Source organism: Microtus oregoni, unplaced genomic scaffold (genome assembly GCF_018167655.1).
Source record: "Microtus oregoni isolate MIOR12 unplaced genomic scaffold, Mior012 000074F_ref0000038, whole genome shotgun sequence".
NCBI lineage: Eukaryota > Metazoa > Chordata > Mammalia > Rodentia > Cricetidae > Microtus > Microtus oregoni.
In genome coordinates, this window is record NW_024544004.1 from 4,331,105 (window position 1) to 4,355,455 (window position 24,351).

Consider the following 24,351-nt stretch of genomic DNA (forward strand, 5'->3'; position numbering starts at 1 on the left):
TGTATTCCTAGAACATACCCATATTAGAAAGTAGTAGACAATAAGTGTCAACTATATGGAGCATTACCCATGCAGGGTTAAAGATGGATAACCTGAAATTTGACCATTCCTGTCTTCTGGTTCATGTAGATCCAGGACTATGGTTTATAGTTGAAAAGACCTATGATTCATGGCGATGTTTGGTTCTCTTTCACCTTGGCACAATGCATTAGCTTGTGAACCGCACCCAAAAGCAATTCTCAGAATTACAGCCTTTGAAGACTTATAATAAATCAGTGCCATTCTTATCAAGAGGATAAAATTTGATTTGTTAGATTACTACATTGTTATTATTTGTGGGATCATGATAACCCTGAAGGATATTAAAGCTGGTCCCCAGGCTAATTTTCATCAATACTATTAGTTCTGTACAGGGTAAGATTTCCAGCCAAGATATGTATTTGAGCCAATCATCTGTCTAGCGTTGTAGAAACGGCCTTTGTCTTGAAGGATAGTGTAATTCTTGCACAGTTTCCTAAACTTCCAGGTGTTTACAGCTCAGAATTTTGATTGATGCTTAATAGTTATTACAGAACTCATCAGAGAAAATGAGGTCTTGGCATAGTTAAGGCTGATTGAAGTTTTCAAAGCTACTGCAAGCTTAAGAAAGTTGCTTTAGAAATTGTTTGTGAAAGGGCAGTGAGCAGTTGTTCCATTTTTTCTTATGTTAGTTAAATTAATAGAAAAGACAAAAATATGTGAAGAGACTTAACCATGTAGAGTAAACTCAGAGCTGTTTAATTAAGTGATTAAAGTGACCCCTTTGATGGAAGGCATGCAAGACATTTGAGAATGTGTGTGACTTTCCTCCATAGCTGAGTCTGGAGGGATTAGAACAAATGACCTTACCATCTCGCTTTCCATAGATCAGCTTAAAGCTAAGTGGCTTTGCAAATTCGGGAGCAAGACAGTCAAGCTGACCAGTCTTTAAATCAGTTTGGTCACGTGTGTCAAAATTATATGCAATTACAGAGCTCTCAGCCAGATAGAGCAGAATTATATTTGGTTATGTTCTTCCCTCCAGCATTATCAAGTTGTAGTGCGCCTTGGGGAAAATTCTGGGGAGGTCGGGGGGACTTGAGAGTTTTAAATCATGTTGTGTATTACATTTTCCATGTTCATTGGTTTTCTGAGTTCATTTGTGATAGATATTTTCTCTGCCTTAAAGTAATAATCTTCCCTTTATGAACTCCCTGTTGTCTCCATAGAAAGTACTTATAAATTTTAAAGTGGTAGCCCTAAGATTTTAGTGCAAGGAACAAAATTCTAAGCAATTAAGACTTGGTGCATGTACATGGTGGTCATAGCAAAGAGCAAAACCAAACTTAGTAGCTAAACTGCATGTACACTCACACGTGTGCACACGTACCTCACTCTCCCACACAGTTTGTTAGTGAGGCTCCTCACCATGATAAAGTAACCAAACAAAACAAATGTAAGGGATGAAGAGTGGGCAAAGGGATCTTTTGTATCCCTGGTGTGACAATGTATGCCAGGTTTGACATACTTGCAATATCTAAGTATGACAATGCAAGTTTTTTTTAAATCATACCACTCAGAACTATATCTGCTTTAAAGAGTATGAGTTTCTTATTTCTGGTATTTTATACTAATATTTTGGACACCAGTTGATGTAATGGCATGTAATGGAAAGTCAAGTCATGGATGAGGGATGATTACCATTTATGAAAATTATGGTTTTTTTTTGTCACAAGGAATGAACTGCAGTGGATTCGTGTTTCACTTTATTTTCTAGAAGGCTCTCTAGTCTCTTACAAAGCTCCTTCATCTTCTTCTCCTGTGATGATGTTAGTTAATATGGAAGTATGCCTTGGTGTGAGGAACACTGAATGGTATTCTTGATCAAATGTTAGCTATTTCCTGTTTAAAAGTTAAATATAACCTTTTTTATTTTCTGATATTGTTGATGACATTGGTCAAGGTGAATTTCTTAAATAAATTACTCATAATATGAATCAGCATTTATTGAACATTGGTCACTCGCTTTGTGCTTGACATTGCATTCCATTTTGGAACACAATGGTGATAAAGTTGAATAGGCTGTAGATTTAATTTGATTCTTAATAGCAAGAAAGTTTTCTCCACTAACAAAACTTCCCTTAAGATTGGATTCAACCATTTGGCTAATCAACTACCCTTTTCAATACAGCTGTTTCTCAGGGTATATATATTAGGTTGCTATTAGTCACTCACATTGTATTACACATTGCTTTGAAGCCCCAATAATAGCTAATGGGTTAGTGTTTTGAAGAAATAAGAGTTTTGATTGATGAGGAAGGAAGGGTGAGATGACTCTGGAGCTAAAGAAAGGCTAATGTGGGTATGTTAGGAGAACGAGGACTATGTACACACAGGGCCTAACAGTTGTTGGGAGTACTGGGGAAGGGAAGGAGTGAGAACGTGAGAGCCAAGATGGTGAAAGCTAATGACAACCTTAATTTTTTTTTATTGAGAAAAGGAGAAAAAAAAACAAAAAAAAAACAAAAAAACAAGTTTCCACCTCCTCCCAGCCTCCCATTTCCCTCCCCCTCCTCCCACCCTACGCCCCCATCCTCCCACCTTTCTCCCCCTCCCCCCACTCCTTTCCCCCTCCCTCTCCAGTCCAAAGAGCAGTCAGGGTTTTCTGCCCTGTGGTAAGACCTAGGACCTCCCACCTCCGTCCATATCTAGGAAGGTGAACATCGAAGCTGGCTAGGCTCCCACAAAGCCATCATATTACGTAGGATCAAACCCCCGTGCCATTGTCCTTTGCGTCTCATCAGACCCACACTGGAGCACTGGATTGAGCTCCCAAGGTCCCAATGAGGAGCAGAAGGAGGGAGAACATGAGCAAAGAAGTCAGGACCACGAGGGATGCACCCACCCACTGAGACAGTGGAGCTGATCTATTGAGAGCTCACCAAGACCAGCTGGACTGTGACTGAAAAAGCATGGGATAAAACTGGACTCTCTGAACATGGCGGACAACCTTAATTTTTAATTGATGTAAATTCGCTGTGACTGTCAATATATTTCATAAGGATGCTGTAGCATTCTCATGCTTTGACTGTGTTTCTCCCATGGCCCTTCACTCTGCCTATCCCATTAGTTCCCTTCTTTCCCCTATACTGGTTCATTTCTACTTTCATGTCCCATACGTGCATAAGTTAGTGTGTCTGTATAAAATATAAGATCCACAAACGACAGAAAAGCCATAACATTTTGTTTTCTACCTTACCTTTCTTTTCTAGAGTTAGATTTTATAATATGCCTTGTCTTTATTTTCAGAGGAATGCTTGTAGTAACCCTTAAAAGAATCTTCTGGCTTGGAGGCAGGACTGAATAGCCTGATTTCTTCTAGCAAGTATACAGACTTTGTCTTTACTAGGGAAATCTGTCATGGTTCAGGAAGTTCATAGGCCACAGCTTTTCTTCGGATACCATTTTCTCTCATTGATTTCTCCCTCACCACAAGTATGGCTCTTTGAAACCTATGATTAAAAAGAGTGACACTGTTGTACAGGAGATTTCAGGTGTTTGATTCAGGAATATCTTAAACTCCCCTGAAAGATGCTCCAAAATGCTGGGTCCTTGGAGTGTAGTCTACAACTAACATATACAAGCACATTTTCATTATGTTCACTGGACCAAGGGATCTGAGAATGGTATTACATATAATACCATACTGAATTCTGGCAGACAGCACCTTGAGAGACTACTATTCTCTTTCTCAAACTGTACCTGATGAAAGGGGAAGTGTGTAGGATTAGCTTCCACTACTGATAATGGGAAACATGGCATGGAATTCTTCAAACTGTAGAGGGGAAAAGGGAGGATATCCAAGCCAACAACTTTCAGGCATGCTAAATGTAGCCATTTGAAGCTAAATATTAGGTTGGTATCAGTCGCACATTTTATTATACGTTTTTTGAGGCTGTCACCTGCTATCTGCTTTTTATCCTGCCATGTTTGACATGTAGATTTCTTTATCTGGTTTGCTGCTGTGTGCTTGAAAGCAAGCTCAGCACCCCAGAGAATCTTAACTGAGGGTGCTTTGTCACCCCCTGCACAGGAATCTGATGCCTCTACAATTTTGGTTGTCACAGCTTATGTGGGGATTGGGGCTGGCATTTAGTTTGTTCAAGGCAATGATGCTGCTAAATTCCCAATAGCCTAGAGGACAAACTCTCATAAGAGTTATTTTGCCCTGATGTCAGTACTGCTGAAGTTGGGAAGCTCTGGACTAAAGGCAGGCAGCATGTCCCTGCTGAGTCTATTCTTTTTTAAAATAGATGCTCAGAAATGCATAAAACATTTTAATCTATATGCTATTGACCCAAATCTTTTCCTGCAGCCAAATCTGTTAAGGAACCTGTACAAGAATCTATGTATTTTTGGTTTGTTCTATTGTCATCCTGAGCAGCACTGGCCTCTATAATAAGAGAATGGCAGTAGAATAGATCAATGTGTATTATACACTAGGCGGTTTTGAGTTAAGAAGAGAAATAGTTGTCTACAGATAAAGAAGTAGTGAAGACGATCATCGGCTTGTGTCTCTTCCACAGGGGAGGGACGACCAGCTGTCAAATGCAGTTTCTCTCCAGATGTGTGCATGGAATAATGGATGGAAATAACTAGTTATAGAAAACCCTTGAGTTTTTTTTTATCAGCCTCAAATAGCCCACAAATTGTTTCTCACTGGATCTAATATGCCATCTGTTAAGCATTCATCCCGTTATTTCCTCAGTGTTTTTATGGTGACTTGCTTTTTCCTCTTGTCATTGTAACCAGTGGGATAATTGATTTCAGACGTGCTTTGCTAATACCTTTCCCTTTAACAAACCAACCAACTATTTGGTGGGTTACTTCTCTCATCCTGAATATGCTGGGGAGTGATGTGTCTCTATTTGCCTTAGTCTGTATGCAGGAATGCAGACACACTTCTAAGTGCATCAAACAGGAAAAATGTTTAACTTGAGTGATTAGAGGGTTATGAAGCCATTGCAGGGCTAGAAGTAAAGGCCAAGTCTGCCAGTGGCCACTGTTGCCTCTACAGTGTTCTGTACAGGGTCTTCCCAGGAGAATGCTTGGAAGTTGGTGGCAGCATGTTGTACCTACTGTCCACAGATAGACATGGGCCCCACTAATGCTGCCTCAGTGAATAGATGATATCTCCATCTCTTCAGCTTTCTAAGGCCCTATGAGTATTTCTTGTTGACAATCTGATTTAAAGTCAGGCCCAGTAGGGTTTTCACAATGCAGTTCTGAAGCTTCTCAGGGAAAAATGGGATGGGTTGGGATGGTAGGGACTTAGCCACAAACTCTGGAAGAAGGAATATAAGACCCAGAATACAAAAGTTCGTATACATTTTTGGCAAAAAAGAACATTCTACAGATCTGCTATTAGAATCATTACCTGATTTTATTTGTGTGTCCCTGGTAGGGAAATCTAGATTCCTTGCATTTTGCTTCTGATTTTCTTCAAGTTGTGGTGATGCTTAATAAACAAGAAAGGATTCAGTACTATACATATACAGTACAGGAGCTAATGTATGCTGTGAAACTGTAGTTCAGTGAGCTCCCAGAGTGTGCAGTCTGGAAAAAGAGTGCAGAATTCACTGGTGCACATTGGGAAAGCCAGTGTTCTGCAAACAGTTGTGCATGACTCAGCTCATCGTGTAGATTTTTGGGTGTGTGTTTGTGCTGAAAAGAACCACCTACAGTTCTTTGTTAAAATGATGCATGTGACTTGTGACGAGCCACTAAGTTATACTGAGAAATTAGCTACAACTAGGAAAGGAAGTAGTTTCAGAAAGAGGAAGCCTATAGACATGTGACATATTGTTTTGTGGTCTTGGGAGAATTGTGATGTCCTGTTATCATATTAAGCTTTTAGTGTAGTTCGCAGGCTTTTGAAGGCAGAATTTGATCTGTTCTCTATGCTAGTCCCTGGCACAGCAAAACCCATTAGAGCTGTGTCCTGCGGCACTTCTAAAATCCTAAATCTTGAGTTGGAAGTTTCTGATGATATTTAATATTTCTTCTATCTAAAAAATGATAAGGGAGACATACTATCTCACTTTATTTATTTCTTGAATGCGGTCATTTGGAAGGGACGAGAGAAGAAATGCCATTAGCCAGAGCAGCATGGGAGGTCAGTGGTTTTGCATTGAGGCTTTGCTGGGATACCGCTAATGGGTCAGGGCTACCTGTAGAAGGAGCTGCCGGCCACTTCCCACCACCCAGCTCCCGGCCACCGGCTAGCTTTACCCAAAATAATTACATGGAAACTGCATTCATTTAAACACTGCCTGGCCCATTAGTTTCAGCTTCTTCTTGGCTAACTCTCACATTTTGACTAACCCATATCTAATAATCTGTGTAGCACCACGAGATGGTGGCTTACCGGGAAAGATTCTAGCCTACATCTGTCTCAGGTCGGAGAGTCATGGCTTCTGACTCACTTCCCTTCTTCCCAACATTATGTTCTGTCTACTCTGCCTATCTAAGCTGCTGTCCTATCAAATGCCAAGGCAGTTTCTTTATTAACCAATGAAAGTAACACATAGACAGATGACCCTCCTACATCAGCTGGCTGGGTCTTTTGTTGGCTCATCCGAAGGTAGACCTGGAAATACAGATTCACATTTACATGATTCATTTAGCAAATATTTGCAGGCGAAAACAGCAGCAGAATGGGAGAAACTAGACCAAGATGGGAAAGAGCTGAGGGGAGAATGTGATTTCAGAAGCCAGTGTGGAAGCAGTCTGATCCTGTGAGCAACCTGCTAGTGTAAATTATACCTTTGAGCTTGTTCTGAACTGAAGTGAAGATGCTGGGCTCTCATGATCCCGCCACAGTCAATCATTGTCTGAGAGTTGCCTGTAAGGAGGGAGCGCTCCAAATGACAGAAGGGAGATCAACAGCCCAGAATGAGCTGTGATTATACATGGGCCTTCAGATTTTCTGGTGCTGGCAATTAGAGAAGATAAGACTCTAGAAATGGCTGTAGGAACAAGACCGGAACTATGGTATTATCAATGGACATGTTAATGTGGAAGGGAAAAGAATTGTTCCGCCCCTAGACAAAGATCTAGAGTAACTAATGACTGCTGGGAGAAGGAGAATTAGCTTCTGAAACTGAATAACATGGTGGGGAGGGCTTCACAGGAAGCTGCAAATTGTCTCTAGAACAAGGCTGGCAAGCTTTCTTCCAAAGGCCTAGCTCAAATATTTGCGACTTTGTGGGCCCCAGGGTTTTTGTTTCAGTGACTCAGCTCAGAAGCTGCAGCACAGATGCAGTTATAGATAATAGGTAAATGAATGAGTATGGCTGTGTTCCAGCATAATTTCCTTTATGAAAACAGGTAGAAGTGGCCTGAAATTGGTCCTTAGGCCACAGTTTGCCAGTTGTTGCTCTAGACTGGCGCTCACACTGATTTTCCCTTTATCTATTCCCTGCATGCTGCAAAACAAAGAAGGTCATCATTAGTACCTCTGTCGATCAAGCGGATGACTATGATGTGATGTGTCTTAAATTATTCTGGACCTCCTGCCTCTGATCTTTCTGGTGTTCTGGCCATCACTCACAGAGCTGCAAGGATCATCATCCTGATGCATGACTCATCTCTTTTCACTCCCCTTGGAAATATTTAACCCTCACTTATCTGAAAAACCACAACAACAATAAAAAGACTTGTTAGCATGGCAGTGGGAGTTTCCATGAATAATCCATGAATTTCCTATCTACCTGTTTTTCATATTAATGTATTATAGGATCACTTTGTACATATTCATGAATTACACCAGGATGTTTTGACATCAGTATACATTGTAAAATGGCTAATAGAAATTCATCGGCATATACAATACCTTATGTATTTATCACTTTGGGTGGTGAAAACATGAAAAATCGACACACTCAACTGACCTCGTGGATCAATGTGGGCTTCTGAGCATTGCAGCCGCAGGTCATTTCACAGCTCCGTTTTACCATGTGCTCCTCTATTCTTTCCGTGGTTCTTGTCTTTCTGGGTCTAGGTTATCTCAGTTACCACAATGATCCCCGATTTTATCACCCTGTTGTAGTAGCTGAATATTATCCCATTGTTGTATGTGTTTACCTACACTACGCTTTGTCTACACACATCAGTCAGTAGGTCATCTTTGTTTCTTGGTTGCTACACATAGTGCTGCTATGATCATGGGAGTCCAGATGGCTCTTTGATATACTGATTTCATTTGGAGAGAAGGGTACCTATTATCTATGGCTTCACCCAGTAGAGGAATTGCTGGATCTCACAGTAATACTGGTTTTAGTTTTTGAGCAGTCTGTTTTCCACAGTGGCAGGTAAGTATTCTTTAGTTCTTCAGATCCCTACTAACTCTTCTTTATAATTGCCAGCTAAGCACATTGGAATAATATTTCATTGTGGTTTCAATTTGCATTTCCCTTGTGATTAGTGATATTGAAATATTCCCTTTTACATACCTGCTGCACATGTATATATGAGAAACAAAATTTTAGGTTCTTTTTAGGGGGAATTGAGACAGGGGTTCTCTGTAGCTTTAGAGCCTCTCCTGGAACTTGCTCTGTAGACCAGGCTGGCCTCGAACTCACAGAGATCCTCCTGCCCCTGCCTCCCGTGCGCCACCACCACCCAGCTCAGGTTCTTTAAAGAACTTGTTTTCTTGCTATAGATTTTGAAAATGTGTTTCAGACATTCGCGTTTGTCAGCTATGCTCACGATCTTTTATTGTCTATGCTATACTCGCTGCATTTGCAGCGCATTGTGGATGGGTGGTAAGTCTTTTGTTTTATCATTTACAGTGCCTTGCATATAGAAGACATTCAGTCAATGGAGTTTTCAGATGAAGTCTGAACCCCTATAATCAGTGATTACTGATGATTTAAGTGAGGAAACTCTGACATCATATCTCTCATTTTTCTTTTTATAGGCAAGAGCTGTTTTGGCAAAAGTTGGCTATCCAGAATTTATAATGAATGATACTCATGTTAATGAAGACCTCAAGGCAGTAAGTGCTAAATTTGCTGTATTTTTCTTGGCAGGTTTTACTGGCCTTGTGCCTATTAACTAACCCAAGTCCAAGCAATTAAACCTGGTGGTGCCAGAAAGTACCAACTTTTGATTAATTCCTTGGCTATATATGAGCCTGAGTTTGCCAGGCCTATCTCAAGATTTAGTGCAGATTCCAAATACAGGAAGTGTCAGAGAGCTGAGTGGACATCGTAAAGCAAATGGAAATAATTCACCAAATTGAGTGTCTTACAATTAGTGGATGTGTTCTAATGGTGAATGCGTCACATTTGTTGCTAAATATTTTTTATTTTCTTCATCCATATTAAATGGATGGACATAAATCTGCCTGTTGAGAGTTAACTTCATTAAACTTTATGACTGGTTTGGCAAATTAAGTGCATGTATGTATGACTCTGTAATTTATCGTACATTGGACCGTATATTGGCAGTAAGTTACTGATGAGGAATGGTAATAATTCTTTTTTATTCTAGTGTTTTGAGATCCATATTTTTCATTATAGCCCTTTCTAATGATGACTACTGCTATTTCTGTTCCAATAAATAGTTCAGAAGACCTTTTCTCCTTCCCAGAAAAGCCCTGCTTTCACAATTCACTGAAATTTCTTGTTTTTTAAAAATATATGTATTTTATGTGCATGGGTGTTTCATCTGCATGTGTGTCTGGCCACAGAGACCAGAAGAGGGCATTGTATCTCCTAGAACTGGAGTTACAGATGGTTATGAGCCACTCAATGTGGGTGTTGAGAATCAAACCCAGGTTGTCTAGAAGAGAAGCTTAGTGTTCTTAACCCCTGAGCCATCTCTCTAGCTCAAGCACTGGACCTTCCTTTAAACAGTAGTCTTGAAATACTTTTCATAACTATGGCTCATAGGTCTAGATTTTTGTTAAACCTGTGGTTTGGCATTTGGCCTATCTGTAAATAGTGCTAGCTTTGTGATTGACTATCAGAATTTTATAAGACCCTTTACATGTGAGATGAAGCCTGAATTTAAAAGTTTCTTTATTTCAGTCATCAAGAAGGTGTTACTTGTGCTGATTAAATTGAACACTTTCTACTCACATTTTCCCCTAGGTGTGATCTGATGCTTTTGAACAGGTTTGATATTAACTTCATGTTCAGAAGGAAATAGCATTTATCATATCTCAGAGCTAGTGTGGAAGAAAGTCACCTCACATTCTGTTTGTATCCATTAGATGTCAATAGTTAAAATAGCATTAAAAGAACGAGTATTTCATACCACTTATTGCATGTCAAAAATGAAAGTAAGTGTAGAAGTTATAAAAATATTCACCCAGCTTAATTCAAGAAACATGGAAATAAATGCTTACTTCTCATTAAAAAATTTTTGTAATATATAAGTATTTGGAGAACTTTTGAAAGATCTCAGTGATTTGAAGATAATAGATGTCTTAGTTAGGGTTTTTATTGTTGTGAAGAGACACCATGACCATGGCGACTCTTATAATGAAAGCATTTAATTGTGGTGGCTTGCTTACAGTTCAGATGCTCAATCAATCATGGCGGGGAGCATGGCCACATACAGGCAGGCATGGTGCTGAAGAAATAGCTGAGTGTCTTATATCTTGCAGGAGCAGGAGACTTACTGGTTGTCACACTGAGACCTCAAAGCCTGCCCCCATAGTGACACACTTCCTCCAACACCTACTCCAAAAAGGTCAAACCTTCTAATAATAATGCCAATTCCTTTGGGGACCATTTTCTTTCAAATCACCACAATAGAATGCATTGAAACAGCCTGATGCAATATTATTGGTGTTCATGATTCTAAATTATTTTCTAGGTAATAAAAACATTGTGCCTTCATTGGGGGGGTGAGTCTTTCTACATTTGTCTTCAAAATCTGGCCTCCCCCAAATTGATGATACTGCTCCAGAAGAAAATAGTTGTGCTAACATCTTACTTAACAGTTTATCTTCTATACTATTTTAATGGTTCTGAACATTTTTTAAAACTTTATTTTCATTTTTATGTGCATTGGTGTTTTGCCTGCATGTATGTCTATATGATGGTGTCAGATGCCCTAGAACTGGAGTTACAGTTGTGAGCTGCCATGTGGGTGTTGGGAATTGAACCCAGGTTCTCTGGAAGAACAGCCAGTGCTCTTAACCACTGAGCCATCTCTCCAGTCCCAATTCTGAACATTTTATTATTATGATAATGAAATGTTGAAATACTTGGCACTGAAATGTACACTATGTTGTTATCCCTGTCTTTCCTGATCCTATGAAGTCAATGAATTACGAAGATCTTGGAGCAAAGGATGTGAGGAGTGAAAAAATTTGGGTGATCTTTTCAGTGCCCACATAGAGTATTGGATCCAGGGCTACAGTAGGGGATCAGAAAGCACTGACTTCAGTCAAAGAAGGGTGTTATTCTCTAAAGCAGTGGGTGTCTCAAGCCTGGCAGCAGCAGGTGGGAGACCATGGTGGACCAGAGGCCTGTGGGGGGGGGGTTGGTGGGTGACCCAAGGCCGTGACAGGTCCCCTTGGCAGGTGGGAGACCGAGGTAGGTGAGAGACAAACAGAAATGCCATGCAGAGAGAGTTTGGGTATAGAGTTTATTTAGTGGGTTATAGAAGGGAATGGGAAGAGGGAGAGGGAGAGAGAGAGAGAGGCAGCAGCCATCTCTTCAGAGGAGGGATGGGAAGCTAGAGAAAGCTCTGGCTGGAAAAAGAGGCAGAAGATCCACTTGCCTCAGAGGAAGGGGAGAGTGGGCGGGGCTTGTCTCCTAAGAGGACAGGGTAACCAGGTGACAGGACAGATCAAAGGGGATCTCAGGGACATCTATCTGATCAGGAAGCTGTGCTGGTAGGACAGAGGAGTCCATTTGGGAGACTTGGTGGGGGGTATTTATTGAGGGTGGATGAACGAAATGTTGTCTAGAGGTTAACATCATTTAACCTTGTACAGACTTTACCTATGTTCCCATTGGCTATTTGGGTATTTCTTTAATGTATGTAATTTTTAAATTTAAATACATTGTGATCATATTCTTCCCTTCTCCCAAGTCTGTCCATACCATCTCCCTCCCATCCAACTTTAAGTTCTTTCTCAAAAAACCAAACAGGAACCCAATACACTCCAAAAAACAAGAAAACAATAAAACAGCACCCATAAAGAAAAAAAAGGGCCAAAACCAAAAGTAAATACACAAAAAACCTGTGGTGTCCATTATATCTTGGTCAACTACTCTTGAGAATGGGATCTACCCTGAAGTGATTGATATACCCAGTGTCTCTCCATTAGAGAAACCTGATCTCCCCGGTCCCAGCAGGTATAAATGACAGTTCTGTAGTTTACTCTAGTTGTTAAGTTTTCGTTTGTTCATTACTTCATTTTTTTAATCCCCAGAAGTTTGTTTATTTTTTTAAATCATTTTTATTGAGATATATGTTTTTATTCCTTAATTTTTAAAAGATAAGATAAATTAACAGAAGTAAAAGAACCCAAGAGAAGGCACAATTATGAGACCCACTCATCCACACACTCAGGAATCGCACAAAAACACTAAACTGGAAGCTTTAATATGAGCACATGGGGCCTGGTGCAGGTCTGTGTGGGCCCTATGCCTCTTCTTCAGTCTCTGTGAGTTCGCAGGAGCTTTGTTTGAAAGAGACCCCCTCCTGAACTGTGGGAGCTTCCTCCCAGGCTCCGGATTAGGCACAGACTACAACCTGCTTTCACAGTGAGATCCTTTATTAGGTGTGGAAGAAAAGTTAAAGTGGCTGCTTTCTGGCTCAGGCAGCAAAAGAGCAGCAGATGACCTTGCAGGTGTAATTTTTAAGAGGAGAAGAAGGGGAGGTCTCTGTTAGAATGGGCTGGGGTGCAGTGGCAAAGGAAATAGGAGATGAGGAAGAAAGGGAAGGGGCATTTGTCCCAGAGGTACAAAGGACTACCTCTGGATAGAGGAGACAGATGTGGCACACAGACAAATGCAGTTTGTAAACTCTGTGTTAGGATGAGGTGTTTAATTTTAATTGGAAACGTTAATTAGGTGAGCCAAAGGGCCTTCTGATTGCTGGACATTGGTAGTCAGCCTCAGGAGGAAGAAGTGGCCAAATAAGGGAACAGACTTCGGTGGCTAGCTTTAGGAACCCAATTTTTAATGGGTTTTAGGAAGGTAGAGGGAATGGGAGAGAAAGGCAAAGCCTGCCAGAGCCACATGAGTGGGCTAGTACCCTTCACTGATGATGTTGATTTAGAGGTCCCTGTTCTTTTGGTGCCCTTTGCCCCATCTTATACTCTTTTCGCCTCTTCTTTCATGGGGTTCCCTGAGCTTTGATGGGAAGGATCTGAGAAGATGAGATTGTATGAATTTAAAAGCACCTACGTAGCTCAATGTCTGACACATAGTAGGATCCCTATAAAAAGTAATGTTATGGGGGCTGGAAAGATGGCTTGGTGGTTAAGGACACTGGCTGCTCTTTCAGAGGATTGGTTTCTAATCCCTCACCCATGTGGTGGGTCACAAAATTCTGTAGCTCAATTCCAAGAGATTTGACATGCTCTTCTGGCTTCCTTTGGCATGGGCACACACAAGGTGCACATACATACATGTAGGCCAAATACCCATATGCCTAACATTTTGAAAAGATATTTCTGTGGGTCAAAATGAGAACTGCTGCTACTAAGAATACCATCTCTGGGGTACAAAGTACTCTAGGAGGAGATCCTGGTTACTTACCTGCATAATTCTGTGTGGTTGGTGAGTATCCTAAATCAGGATACGGGAGGTTAATGGTTATGAGCATGAACCCAGGAATGCTTAAAGTAAAATTCACATGCTTTCTATTACTACTGTGGGACCCGAAGCAGATTATGTATCTTCCTGTTCCTCAATTTCATTATCTGCAAAATGAATGATAGTAATCTTTTCCATACAGGATTGTCATAAGGATCAAATAACATGTTCAAAGCCTGCACTGGCACATAAACACAAACATAAGCATTAGCAATGATATCTTCAATTTGTACTTATGACAGTGGTGGTTTTTTTCTGGTCTGAAAAAGCCAAAGTCATGATGAATTAATGCATGCAGTATCCAGGTGCCTAAAATTGATTTAAAAGGCTATATAAATGGAACTGTCCCAAGCCATAATCCAATCAGGTAGCATCCAGAGCTTGCTTGAAATCCTTAGTTGATCAGGTTTTGTTGGCAGTCTGCTGCTGTCCAAATTGAGAGTCCCAGACTTCAGGCTTCACAGAATGCAGTATCTTTTGTGAAAATAAAACAGATATCAAACAGGATACATTTCTCCAGGGGCTCAATTGCAGCCACCAGGTACCAAGCTTTTAAAGCACTCTTGTGAAGAAATGGTTTTCATCTGACTTATTGCCAGAACAGATTGAAATTATACCTAAGCATTTCAAAAAGTTTAAAAAGCCAACGTGAAAAAAAGTCAAAATACACAACGTAAAAACCCATTTGTGTTCAGAAACTGATAGAGAAAAATGAATAAAGCCCAACCAGAAAAGATGCTAAGGCATGATGTGATTGTAAACCTTGCCACGGAGGTTAATAGAAAAATGACTGAACTCTCATGAATACACAATGGTACTGTGTTCTCAATTTTAATAAACACGTAGATAAGGACTACTAGAGAGCCTATGAGCAGTTTATACTAGTGCGAGCTCTGGGTGTAAGAGGTTGTTGGAAATGAAAAGCAGCTTGCTAAGTTTGACCCACGTAAAGATATGATTCATCAGGCACAAAAGGGAAGAGAAGAGCGATTAGGAGATGGGTCAGATGGAGGTCAGGGAGAAAGGGTGCAAACTATGGTTGAGCTCATATGGAGCTAAAAAGAAATGAAAAGATTCGAGAGGCAAATGTGAAACCGAACCAGAGAATATTCTTTCCCTCTGAGCATGACACGGTAAATTGAGATACTGTGCAATGCACTTCTGAAAAACTGTTTTTCTGTAGTCTTTGTTAAAAGCTGTAAAAAATGAACTACTGTTAATTTGAAATGATATCAGTATGCAGGAAAGCCTGGTGGTTCGGCTGTGAGGGGAAAGTGAGTGTCAGTGTTCAAATTAGCTATATAAAATATACATTCTACGTCATTGATGCTTAATGGAAATAGACTGGAAAGTGGGCTTTTACCAGTTTTGAAAAGATCAAAAAACTTACACTGGGTATGTCAGTCAGAGGAAATAGGTTGGGAGGTGGGGGAAAAAAGAAAGTTGAAGTAAACTGGAAATTAAGAACTTCAAGCTTTTGTCTGCTCTAGCTAGGGTGTCTTCTCCTCTGTCTTGTCTAGTCTCGTCTTGTCTTGCCTCTCCTCTCCTTTCCTCTCCCCTCCACTCTGTTCCTCTTCTCTTCCTTCCCTTTTCCTCCCCTCTCCTCCCCTCCCCTCTTCTCCTCACCTTATCTCTCATATAGTAGATTCCATCTGGAGTGTTCTACTGGCCAGAGCAGGCTTGAGTACCGTTCTCTCACCTTAGCATAGAGGTAGGGCATGTGGTTATGGTGTGTTGATTGAGGCTCTTGGTCACCATTACATGGCTACTTGTGGGAAATTTCTATGGTATTTTATATGTGTGGATGGTTAAACATTTTGAGCATACCCTGTATATATGTGTATAGATAAGCAAATTCTCACTGTGTGTGCATGTGTGTGTGCACGACCTCTCATTCACCTAAGCACATGTCTCTTGTATATTGCTCTATTATTTAAATAAGGGAAAATGGAAATTCAAATTGTGGATTTCATTAAGCATATAGAAATTTCTTTGGGTACCTAACATAAAATCTTACAGGTATTTGGGTATGTCTCTGAGCATCCTTAAAAAAGATTTGAGTTAAATAGGAGCTCTCTACTGCTCTTGGTATATGCAGTATCTTATAAACATAGCTTTACTTCTTCTACAAAGCAGCTGAACACATTTCCTTGTTATATCTGCTTTGTACATCCTTCACCTAAGTTGAGTAGAGGAGAGGAAGGCAGTGACAACTTTATTCTTCCACTTCATCTGTGGCAATTGGTACTTTAGGGTAGCATCTCCAAGAAAAGAAATCTAGGATCCATGAATTTTGTAATCCTAGCAGATGTTCCAACAAAATGACATGAGAACCCAAACTATCTCCACAAAGGTTACTCAATTGAAAGGTAAAAATGGAATTTATTGAAAGTCATTATCAACTTGACTTAGATTTCTTTTAGTAATTGAAAGAACAAGCGGTGTTTGACCCGATCTGTCCCTTGTAGAGCTTTAAAAATTGTTAAGAGTATATGTGCATATTCATTTTTGCTTCTGTTGGTACAAGAAACAAAACTTTCCCAATTGTTGCTGGACTTCAAGTTTTTCTCATAAATACGGTTTTTGAAAGGTATTAAATTATCAAAGTGTCAGAGGGCAGAACATTTTGGAGACAGAGGAAAGGAACAAAAAGCACCCACAATAGTGGTACTTCAACATAATACTTCTGTTAGAGATGTTGTTTCTTCCCATTTCTCTACAGCTGTCATTCATGTCAGCACATAAGTTTTTAACTTTCCTTAACAGTTAACCTTCTGTGTTGTCACTGTCTCCCATAAATGTTTATCAATGTTGTTTTAGCAGCTATATAGTATTGTACCAAGAAGGGTGCATTAGGACTCGGTTACTGCTTCCACACAAGAACCAATTCTTACCTTCTCCTCTTTGTTGCTCTCTCTCTCTCTCTCTCTCTCTCTCTCTCTCTCTCTCTCTCTGTTGAATATTTGGGTTTTCCTATTAGGGCCAAAGAAGGTGACACTAAATGAAAAGCCAAATTTTTTAGACTGTGTAGCCTTATCTTATTCTACACTCTCTAGTTTATGCCCATTGGGTGACAATACTAATGATGGTCCACTATCTACACTCAAACACTTGTCTCAAAGGAAAAAAAAAGCACACAAGATGTGTTTTTATGAATTATATATCACATATATTTTATGTATATGAAAAAATTCCATTACTTGTGGTTCTATTAAATTAGTGGAGTAGATCAATTGAGCCTGTTTAAGAAGTGATAGATATTCTTAGTTTAGGAACTGAAACAGTACAAAATTACTATTTTAAAGGTAGATAAGTTATGGTGGTGAAATTGTTGTGATCTTGAGTTCTACTCCACTTGTCATTTGCTCCTTTTCATGGGTATAGTAGCTTTGCTTACTATATGTTTAGACTTGAACCCTTCTTTCCATTTCCGGGGGGTTCCACTATATACATTATATAGGCTTATAAGTCCCAGTCCTCCTATTGGGATGCTGTAATTACAGGTGTATGCAGCCGCTCACACAGTTTGCCATCTTCTTCAGGAAGTTAGGGAATAGTTTTCTCTCTCAAGTCTCTGAACTAATTTAGATGTCAACCTTTGGCTTTGTATATGTAACTGAAAAATACTGACGTTAGCAAGCTCATCTAATGAAAAAAAACTGACTCCATTGATATGACAAAAATAGATAATATTTGTTAAGGATATTTCTCTGCAGAATTTCTTAGTTTTCTGAAATAAAGAACATATCTGAATTTTCTACTAGTCATAATAGTTATAATCACATTCTGATATGTTTGTAAAAGATATGTCCTGTTGGCCCAGATATATCCCTATGGCCCAGAGATGTCTTAGGATTGTGAGCTAAAATTAATTTCTAAAACATGCTTTTTAATCTTGTTTTAGGCTAAAAGAACATCTATCTTACAATAGAACCAATTCTAGTGTTTGTATTATGGAACATTTCTGACATTGGTACATTATGTAAAATATGCTAAGGATTAATCTTCAACAGATATTACCACTTTATACATGTATACACATATCTTACTTTATTATTATTTTAGAGAGATGGGGATAGTCCTATTGTGTTGCCCTGGTTGGCCTTATAGTTCTAGGCTCAAGTAATCCTTTGGCTTGAGCATTCTAGGTACATGGATGAAAGGTGTGTTCCACTGTCTGGCATATACACAAATGTTCAATCAAAATATAGGTGCATTTTAAGTTCTCTGTATAATGTTTTCTGATTTAATTTCCTTTTTTCATGTATAGCTCCTTCAAAATATAAAAATTATCTTGAATTTAGTTTTTTTTTATACAAGCTTTTGCTACATAAGCGTGTGCATAAAGACACACTGAGAAGTGTCTTTAGTATACATTTTTAATTTAATTTTTACATGAAATACATTTCAATCATGATACAATATATTTCAGTTCCCCATCTCCTCCCACAACCTTCCCACCTTCTGGTATTTTCCCATGAAAACCTTAAATTCTCTCATACGTATGACTTGCATTATTCACCTTGGTTTTGAGACGATTTCACATTCATGCCCACAGAGCATTCATTTAGCCTTCTGTATTGCTTCCAATTATGCAACCATGCTGTGCTTTCTTTATCAACCCTGCCTCCCCTGCCTAAGTAGTTTCAAGAAGGGACAATTTAAAGCCACTGCCTTCATTTTTTTTTTTTTTGGCCAAGCAGAACGACACTTTTGTCAGTAATCCATATTTTCATTCCCATTGTTCTCAGTGTGTTTTGTCCCTGGCTTAATAGTTTTGCCTCTCCCTCTGAGAATTGAATATTGTTAGCATGATTCATTAAGATTTATTTATTCTAAGACACAATGTTTGGAATCAGCTAAATGTGACTAGATATTGGCCAACAACCATCTTCCATGTTAAAGTGCTCACCATCATATTGAATACGTACATTTATGTTTATAATCCAATGCTTGTGAGTTTCATACATGATCACTCGCTGTTGGTTTCGATTCAGCAGTCAAGAGCATTTGCTGTTCTTGCAGATGACCTGGGTTTGGTTTCCAGCACCCACATTGGGTGAATCATAACTGCCTGTAACTCCAGTCCCAAGGGATCTGGAGCCCTCTGCTGCCTTTGTGGGATCTGCATACATGTGGTGCACACATAGACCTACACACTCCCAGGCACACACAATACATACAAAAAGTAATAAAGAATGTGGTTTAAAGTTATCAAAAGACTAATAGCTACTAAGAAATTACATTTGGGTTTTAAATTCAGTTAAGTTTTTTTTTAATTGAGTAACTTTAGAATGTTTCCTTTTCAGTCTTTTTAAAGAATTGGAATTGTGCTGGTGTTTAGTCAGCATTGTGTCCAGTTAAAGATGAGGCTCCCAACTGATGACCACACAATAGACATATGGTCAGCAGTTATTGAACTTAGTGGGTTAAAAAAAGAATAAATGAAGTTGGGAGGAAGATGGAAAATATGTCAAAGTAATTGAGCGAACTTAAGGGAGGAAGTAGTGGATAGATATGACCAAGGTACATTATATAAATTATAAGATTTTTTTGAAAAAATATACATTTGCACTTCAATGTCCTTTTGTGAATTCAGCCTTCTCCTTATGTCCTTAGCACTGCACAATAGGTCGTCAGTAGAAGGACAGTGTATTAGTAAAAGGGTCTAGAGAGGACCATGTTAAGGATTTGGTTAAGCCAAACCTGATGTGCTTTCTTTTATTGAAATGTGGGAAGAACAAACATAGAAGGAAAAGAGGGGAGAGAAATAAGTATTGGTAGTAAGATGAGAAAATATGATCAAAATACCTTATATACGTGTAAGATAATGCCAGTGAATCCTACTCTTTTGTGCAATTATAATAGCCCAGTAAAAAAAAATAATGAGCACTTTTAAAAAAAAGAATTTACTCTTGGTTGTTTACTTACTCATATGTTTTTCTTATTAATGGAATTACATATCTCTTTTACATTTCAACTTCTTATGCCAGTAAGAGATTTCAGAAGTCAAGTTTTCAAGACCACTACAAACTCTTGCTTTTATTGTAATACAAGCATCACTATTATACGTGGGTGAAGCAGCGCCAGCTTCAGATGCAATGCAGTAGAAAGGAACTAGATAACCCATTATCTTGCAGACAACATTGTTGTGAGTCCTTAATTTCCTGTAGTTCCATGCAGTCTATAATCTGTGATTTGCCTCTGTAATTTTGGTTTTTAGCAATTAGAGCCTTTTTTCATGTTAATAGATAAATCTTGATAATAATTAAATTATTTGGGTGACTCCATTGTACTCAGGGCAGAAAATAGGTCTGTAAATTACTTCCATTTTTCCTTTATGAACAAATGCCAATTACCGTAAATTGGATTTTAGCATTTGACTAAATCATCATCTATAAGCTAAATGAGGTTTCAGATGAATACCCAGAATGTGATTAGAAGAATCTCATGTGACAAATAAATAAAGCACACATTTTAGAAAGGATCAAGAACTCGTGAGCCACGAAATTTCAGCTCTAAGATGATATGTTTAGCAAAGGGTAAAGTGGGATTTTCAATTATAAAGTAAACAGAACACAGTAAACAACTGAAGCTTCTCTTGTTTTCTTCCCTGTGATCCAGAAATGACCATATTGATTTTTGAGCTTTTTATGTTAAAAGAAAATTACTGAGATTAAATTTCATGGCTTTGTGAGCCCTGAGTTATGGCTGAGTGATGTTCTGAGGGCCCTAGCTTCTCTTCTCATTGCTCCTCGGTGGGCTGAAGTCTATTTTTAAATCGTCTCTTATCTGCATTTTGAACAATAATGATGTGGTTTGTTTTATGCAGATGAAATTTTCAGAATCGGACTACTTTGGCAATGTGCTGCAAACCCGCAAATATTTAGCCCAGTCTGATTTCTACTGGCTCAGAAAAGCTGTTCCCAAAACAGAGTGAGTATTTCAAAAAAGTGAAATTGATAAATACATTGGTGGGAAGTGGAATCTCTTTACATTAAACTCTGTAATTCTCCTCAACTCAGAGTAGCCAGCTTGACAGTTATTTTGTTTTAGCAAAATTTGTGTCATGGATTTCCAGTTCTCTTTTCTAATATTACACGGTACAGATCTTTCATCTATTACAGACCTCCCAGTCTCAGCATCAACACATATCAGAATTCTCATTAGGAGGCAAACATTGAAGCTCTTTCTAGCTGTAGTTATAAATACGTATATAGATAATATTTCTACATACATTTCTCTGCATTTTCATATGCAGGCAGAAACGTTTGAAGAGCTTGAAGAACAAACACTTTAGTATGATTAGAAATGTAGAAGAGTTTGTATAATTAAGAAGCAACTGGAATAGTGGTTCTTAAGCTGTGGGTCACAACCCCCAGGGGTCTAATGACTCTTCACAGGGGTCATCTAAGACTATCAGAAAACACAGATATTTACATTATGATTAGTAACAGTAGCAATATTACAGTTATGAGGTAGCAAGGAATAGAGTTATGGCTGGGGGTTACTGTTTTATAGGGTTGCAACAACAGGAAGGTTGAGAAACTGAACTAAAAGATGCTCACTCACTGAGGTAGTCCATGTCAGAGAACTGAAAACTAACTATCATTTTGATCCAGTAACAGTTATGAATTATTTATCTTTTTCCTATCAGCAGATAAGAAAATATCCTTACAAACTTTTCAACCCATGTTAAGCTAGCCACTGCATCTTCCTTTAGGAAAGAAAACATTGTTGATCTTAATAGTGTTGATGATGGTGAAAGCTGGTGACAGTTGCTGTGCATTTACATTATTATAAGAGGTGCTTTTGAATTTATGTGTGTATCTGCATGGTATGTGTGTGTGTGCGCGCTTGTGTGTGTGTATGTGTGTTTAGCATTTGTGCTTATGCATATTCCCAAGGAGACCAGAGAAGGACATCAGAGAGCTTCCTCTACCATTACCCACCTTAGTTTTTTTAAATTTTTTTTATTATTATTATTAAAAATTTCTGCCTCCTCCCCGCCTCCGCCTCCCACTCCTCTCCCCTTCCCCCCACTCCTCTCCCCCTCCCTCTCAAGTCCAAAGAGCAGTCAGGGTTCCCTGCCCTGTGGGAAGTCCAAGGTCCTCCCCCTTCCATCCAGGTCTAGGAAGGTGAGCACCCAAACCCACCTTAGTTTTTGAGACATGTCTTTCATTGAATTTACCACTATTTCTTTAGCAGCTGGCTGGCTAGCTGGTAAGCTTCTGGGACCCACCTGTTTGCCCCTCCCCAATGGTGGGTTGCCGGCATGTGTGGCCTGACTTTCATGCTGGTGCTAGGGATCTGAATTCGGGCCATGCATCTTTAATAAGAAGTGCTCTGACCCGTTGACCATCTCCCCACTATATGCTTTACAGTTCTTAATTGATTTCATCATGCCAGTTCTGGGAGGTATAGATACTCTATCCTTATTTTACAAAACTTTTGCTGTAGTTCACTTTTCCAGTGTTTCAAAAATGTTATTTAGATCAGACAATTTCTATTTTTATGCTCTCAACTGCAGTTTATTTTAAAAATCATTTTCTATTTCTGTTATTTATTTGTAGTCATTGTTACCATCTTACTATTAATTCTTTGAATATAGCTTAATTCTCTGAAGCACATTCTAATGGCCACTTTCAAATCCTTCCTAAATCTATTATCTGAATTAACTAAGAGTAATTTTCTAATGATTCATCCTCGTCCCATTTTTCTTTCCTGTAGTTTTTTTTTTGTTGTTGTTGAAAAAGGACATTTTAGATAATATAATGTATCAAGTTTGGATGATAATTTACTTTTCTGAGATTTTTCCTGTATATTTGCTGTAGACACTGTGGAATGTGTCTCTCTGGACATATATGACTGTATATTCCTGTGTCTAGGCTTCAGCCCTTTATTTTATTTTTTAGATTTACTTATTGGTGATTATCCCAATGCATACAAGCTCATGCGCAGACAAGAGACAGGGCAGACCTAGTGCTCCAGCCTTTGAGTAGTTCAAGTGCTTTCAAAGTCAGGCATATCTCTGGCTTCCTTGGGGTTTGCTTTCTAACAACAGGCTTTCTGTGGTCTCCCACACTCCAGACCTAGTATTGTTATCATCATGGTTCATTTCCCAGTTTCAGGATCTCCTCTTTGAAATTTCTGACTGGATTTTCCTTCTTCTTCTTCTTCTTCTTCTTCTTCTTCTTCTTCTTCTTCTTCTCCTTCTCCTTCTCCTTCTCCTTCTCCTTCTCCTTCTCCTTCTTCTTCTTCTTCTTCTTCTTCTTCTTCTTCTTCTTCTGCTTCTTCTTCTTTTTCTGTATAAAGCTTGCCATATTTTAGCTGAGAGAGCTGCATTTTCAGCTGGCCCTTTCTTGGAGAAAGTGAATTTCCTATTGCACAGGGAGGGAGGGTCAGGAGTAGTCCCAGGAACATGCCCACCTAACTCTGCTCTATTTATTCCCCAGTTCTAGCAGTCTCTTCAGATTGAAGGTTTTTCAGTTTATTGCTCATTTTTTGGCTAATTGTCAGAGACCTAAATTGGATGCTTGTTGACTATTGTGTCCAGTTTTTTTTTTTTGCTTGACTCCTTTGAAAAGGAATTTTCAGCTTTATTTGTGCTATCATCCCCCAAAAGCTGAGTCGGTGGGCTAGCTTTTTTTATTTTATTTTATTTTTTATTTTATTTTTTTCCCTCCGGAATTTTCTTTTTCTTTCTTTTTTTTTATTGCGAAAAGAAGAAGAAAAAAATATCATAAACAAAAAAACAAGTTTCCACCTACTCCCAGCCTCCCATTTCCCTTCCCCTTCTCCCACCCTTCTCCCCCTCCTCCCACCCTTCTCCCCCTCCTCCCACCCTTCTACCCCTCCCCCCACTCCTCTCCCCCTCCCTCTCCAGTCCACAGAGCAGTCCGGGTTCCCTGCCCTGTGTTAAGTCCTAGGTCCTCCCCCTCCGTCCATATCTAGGAAGGTGAACATCCAAACTGGCTAGGCTCCCACAAAGCCAGCACATTAAGTAGGATCAAAACCCCCTGCCATTGTCCTTGGTGTCTCATCAGCCCTCATTGTTCGCCATGTTCAGAGAGTCCGGTTTTATCCCATGCTTTTTCGGTCACAGTCCAGCTGGCCTTGGTGAGCTCCCCGTAGATCAGCTCCACTGTCTCAGTGGGTGGATGCACGCCTCGTGGTCCCGAATTCTTTGCTCATGTTCTCCCTCCTTCTGCTCCTCCTTGGGACCTTGGGAGCTCAGTCCAGTGCTCCAGTGTGGGTCCCTGTCTCTATCTCTATCCATCACCAGATGAAGATTCTAGGGCTAGCTTTAAAAATTTGTCAATAGCCTAGTTTCCATGATTTCAGTGGGATTTTTTTTAAGATTTACTTATTATTATATATACAACATTTTGCCGGCCTGGATGCCCATACGCCAGAAGAGGGTGCAGATCTCATTACAGATGGTTGTGAGCCACCATATGGTTACTGGGAATTGAACTCTGGACCT

General features: G+C 39.4%; 1 protein-coding gene across 1 annotated transcript in view; it reads left to right on the forward strand.

The window, feature by feature from the left end:
* Positions 1 to 24,351, forward strand: part of Phex (phosphate regulating endopeptidase homolog X-linked) — a 214,012-nt gene that overhangs the window by 136,274 nt on the left and 53,387 nt on the right. Inside the window, exons 13-14 of the mRNA XM_041642476.1 lie at positions 8,999 to 9,076; positions 20,698 to 20,801. Of these exons, the coding sequence (XP_041498410.1) occupies positions 8,999 to 9,076; positions 20,698 to 20,801 (182 nt within the window). The remainder of the gene's footprint in view (positions 1 to 8,998; positions 9,077 to 20,697; positions 20,802 to 24,351) is intronic.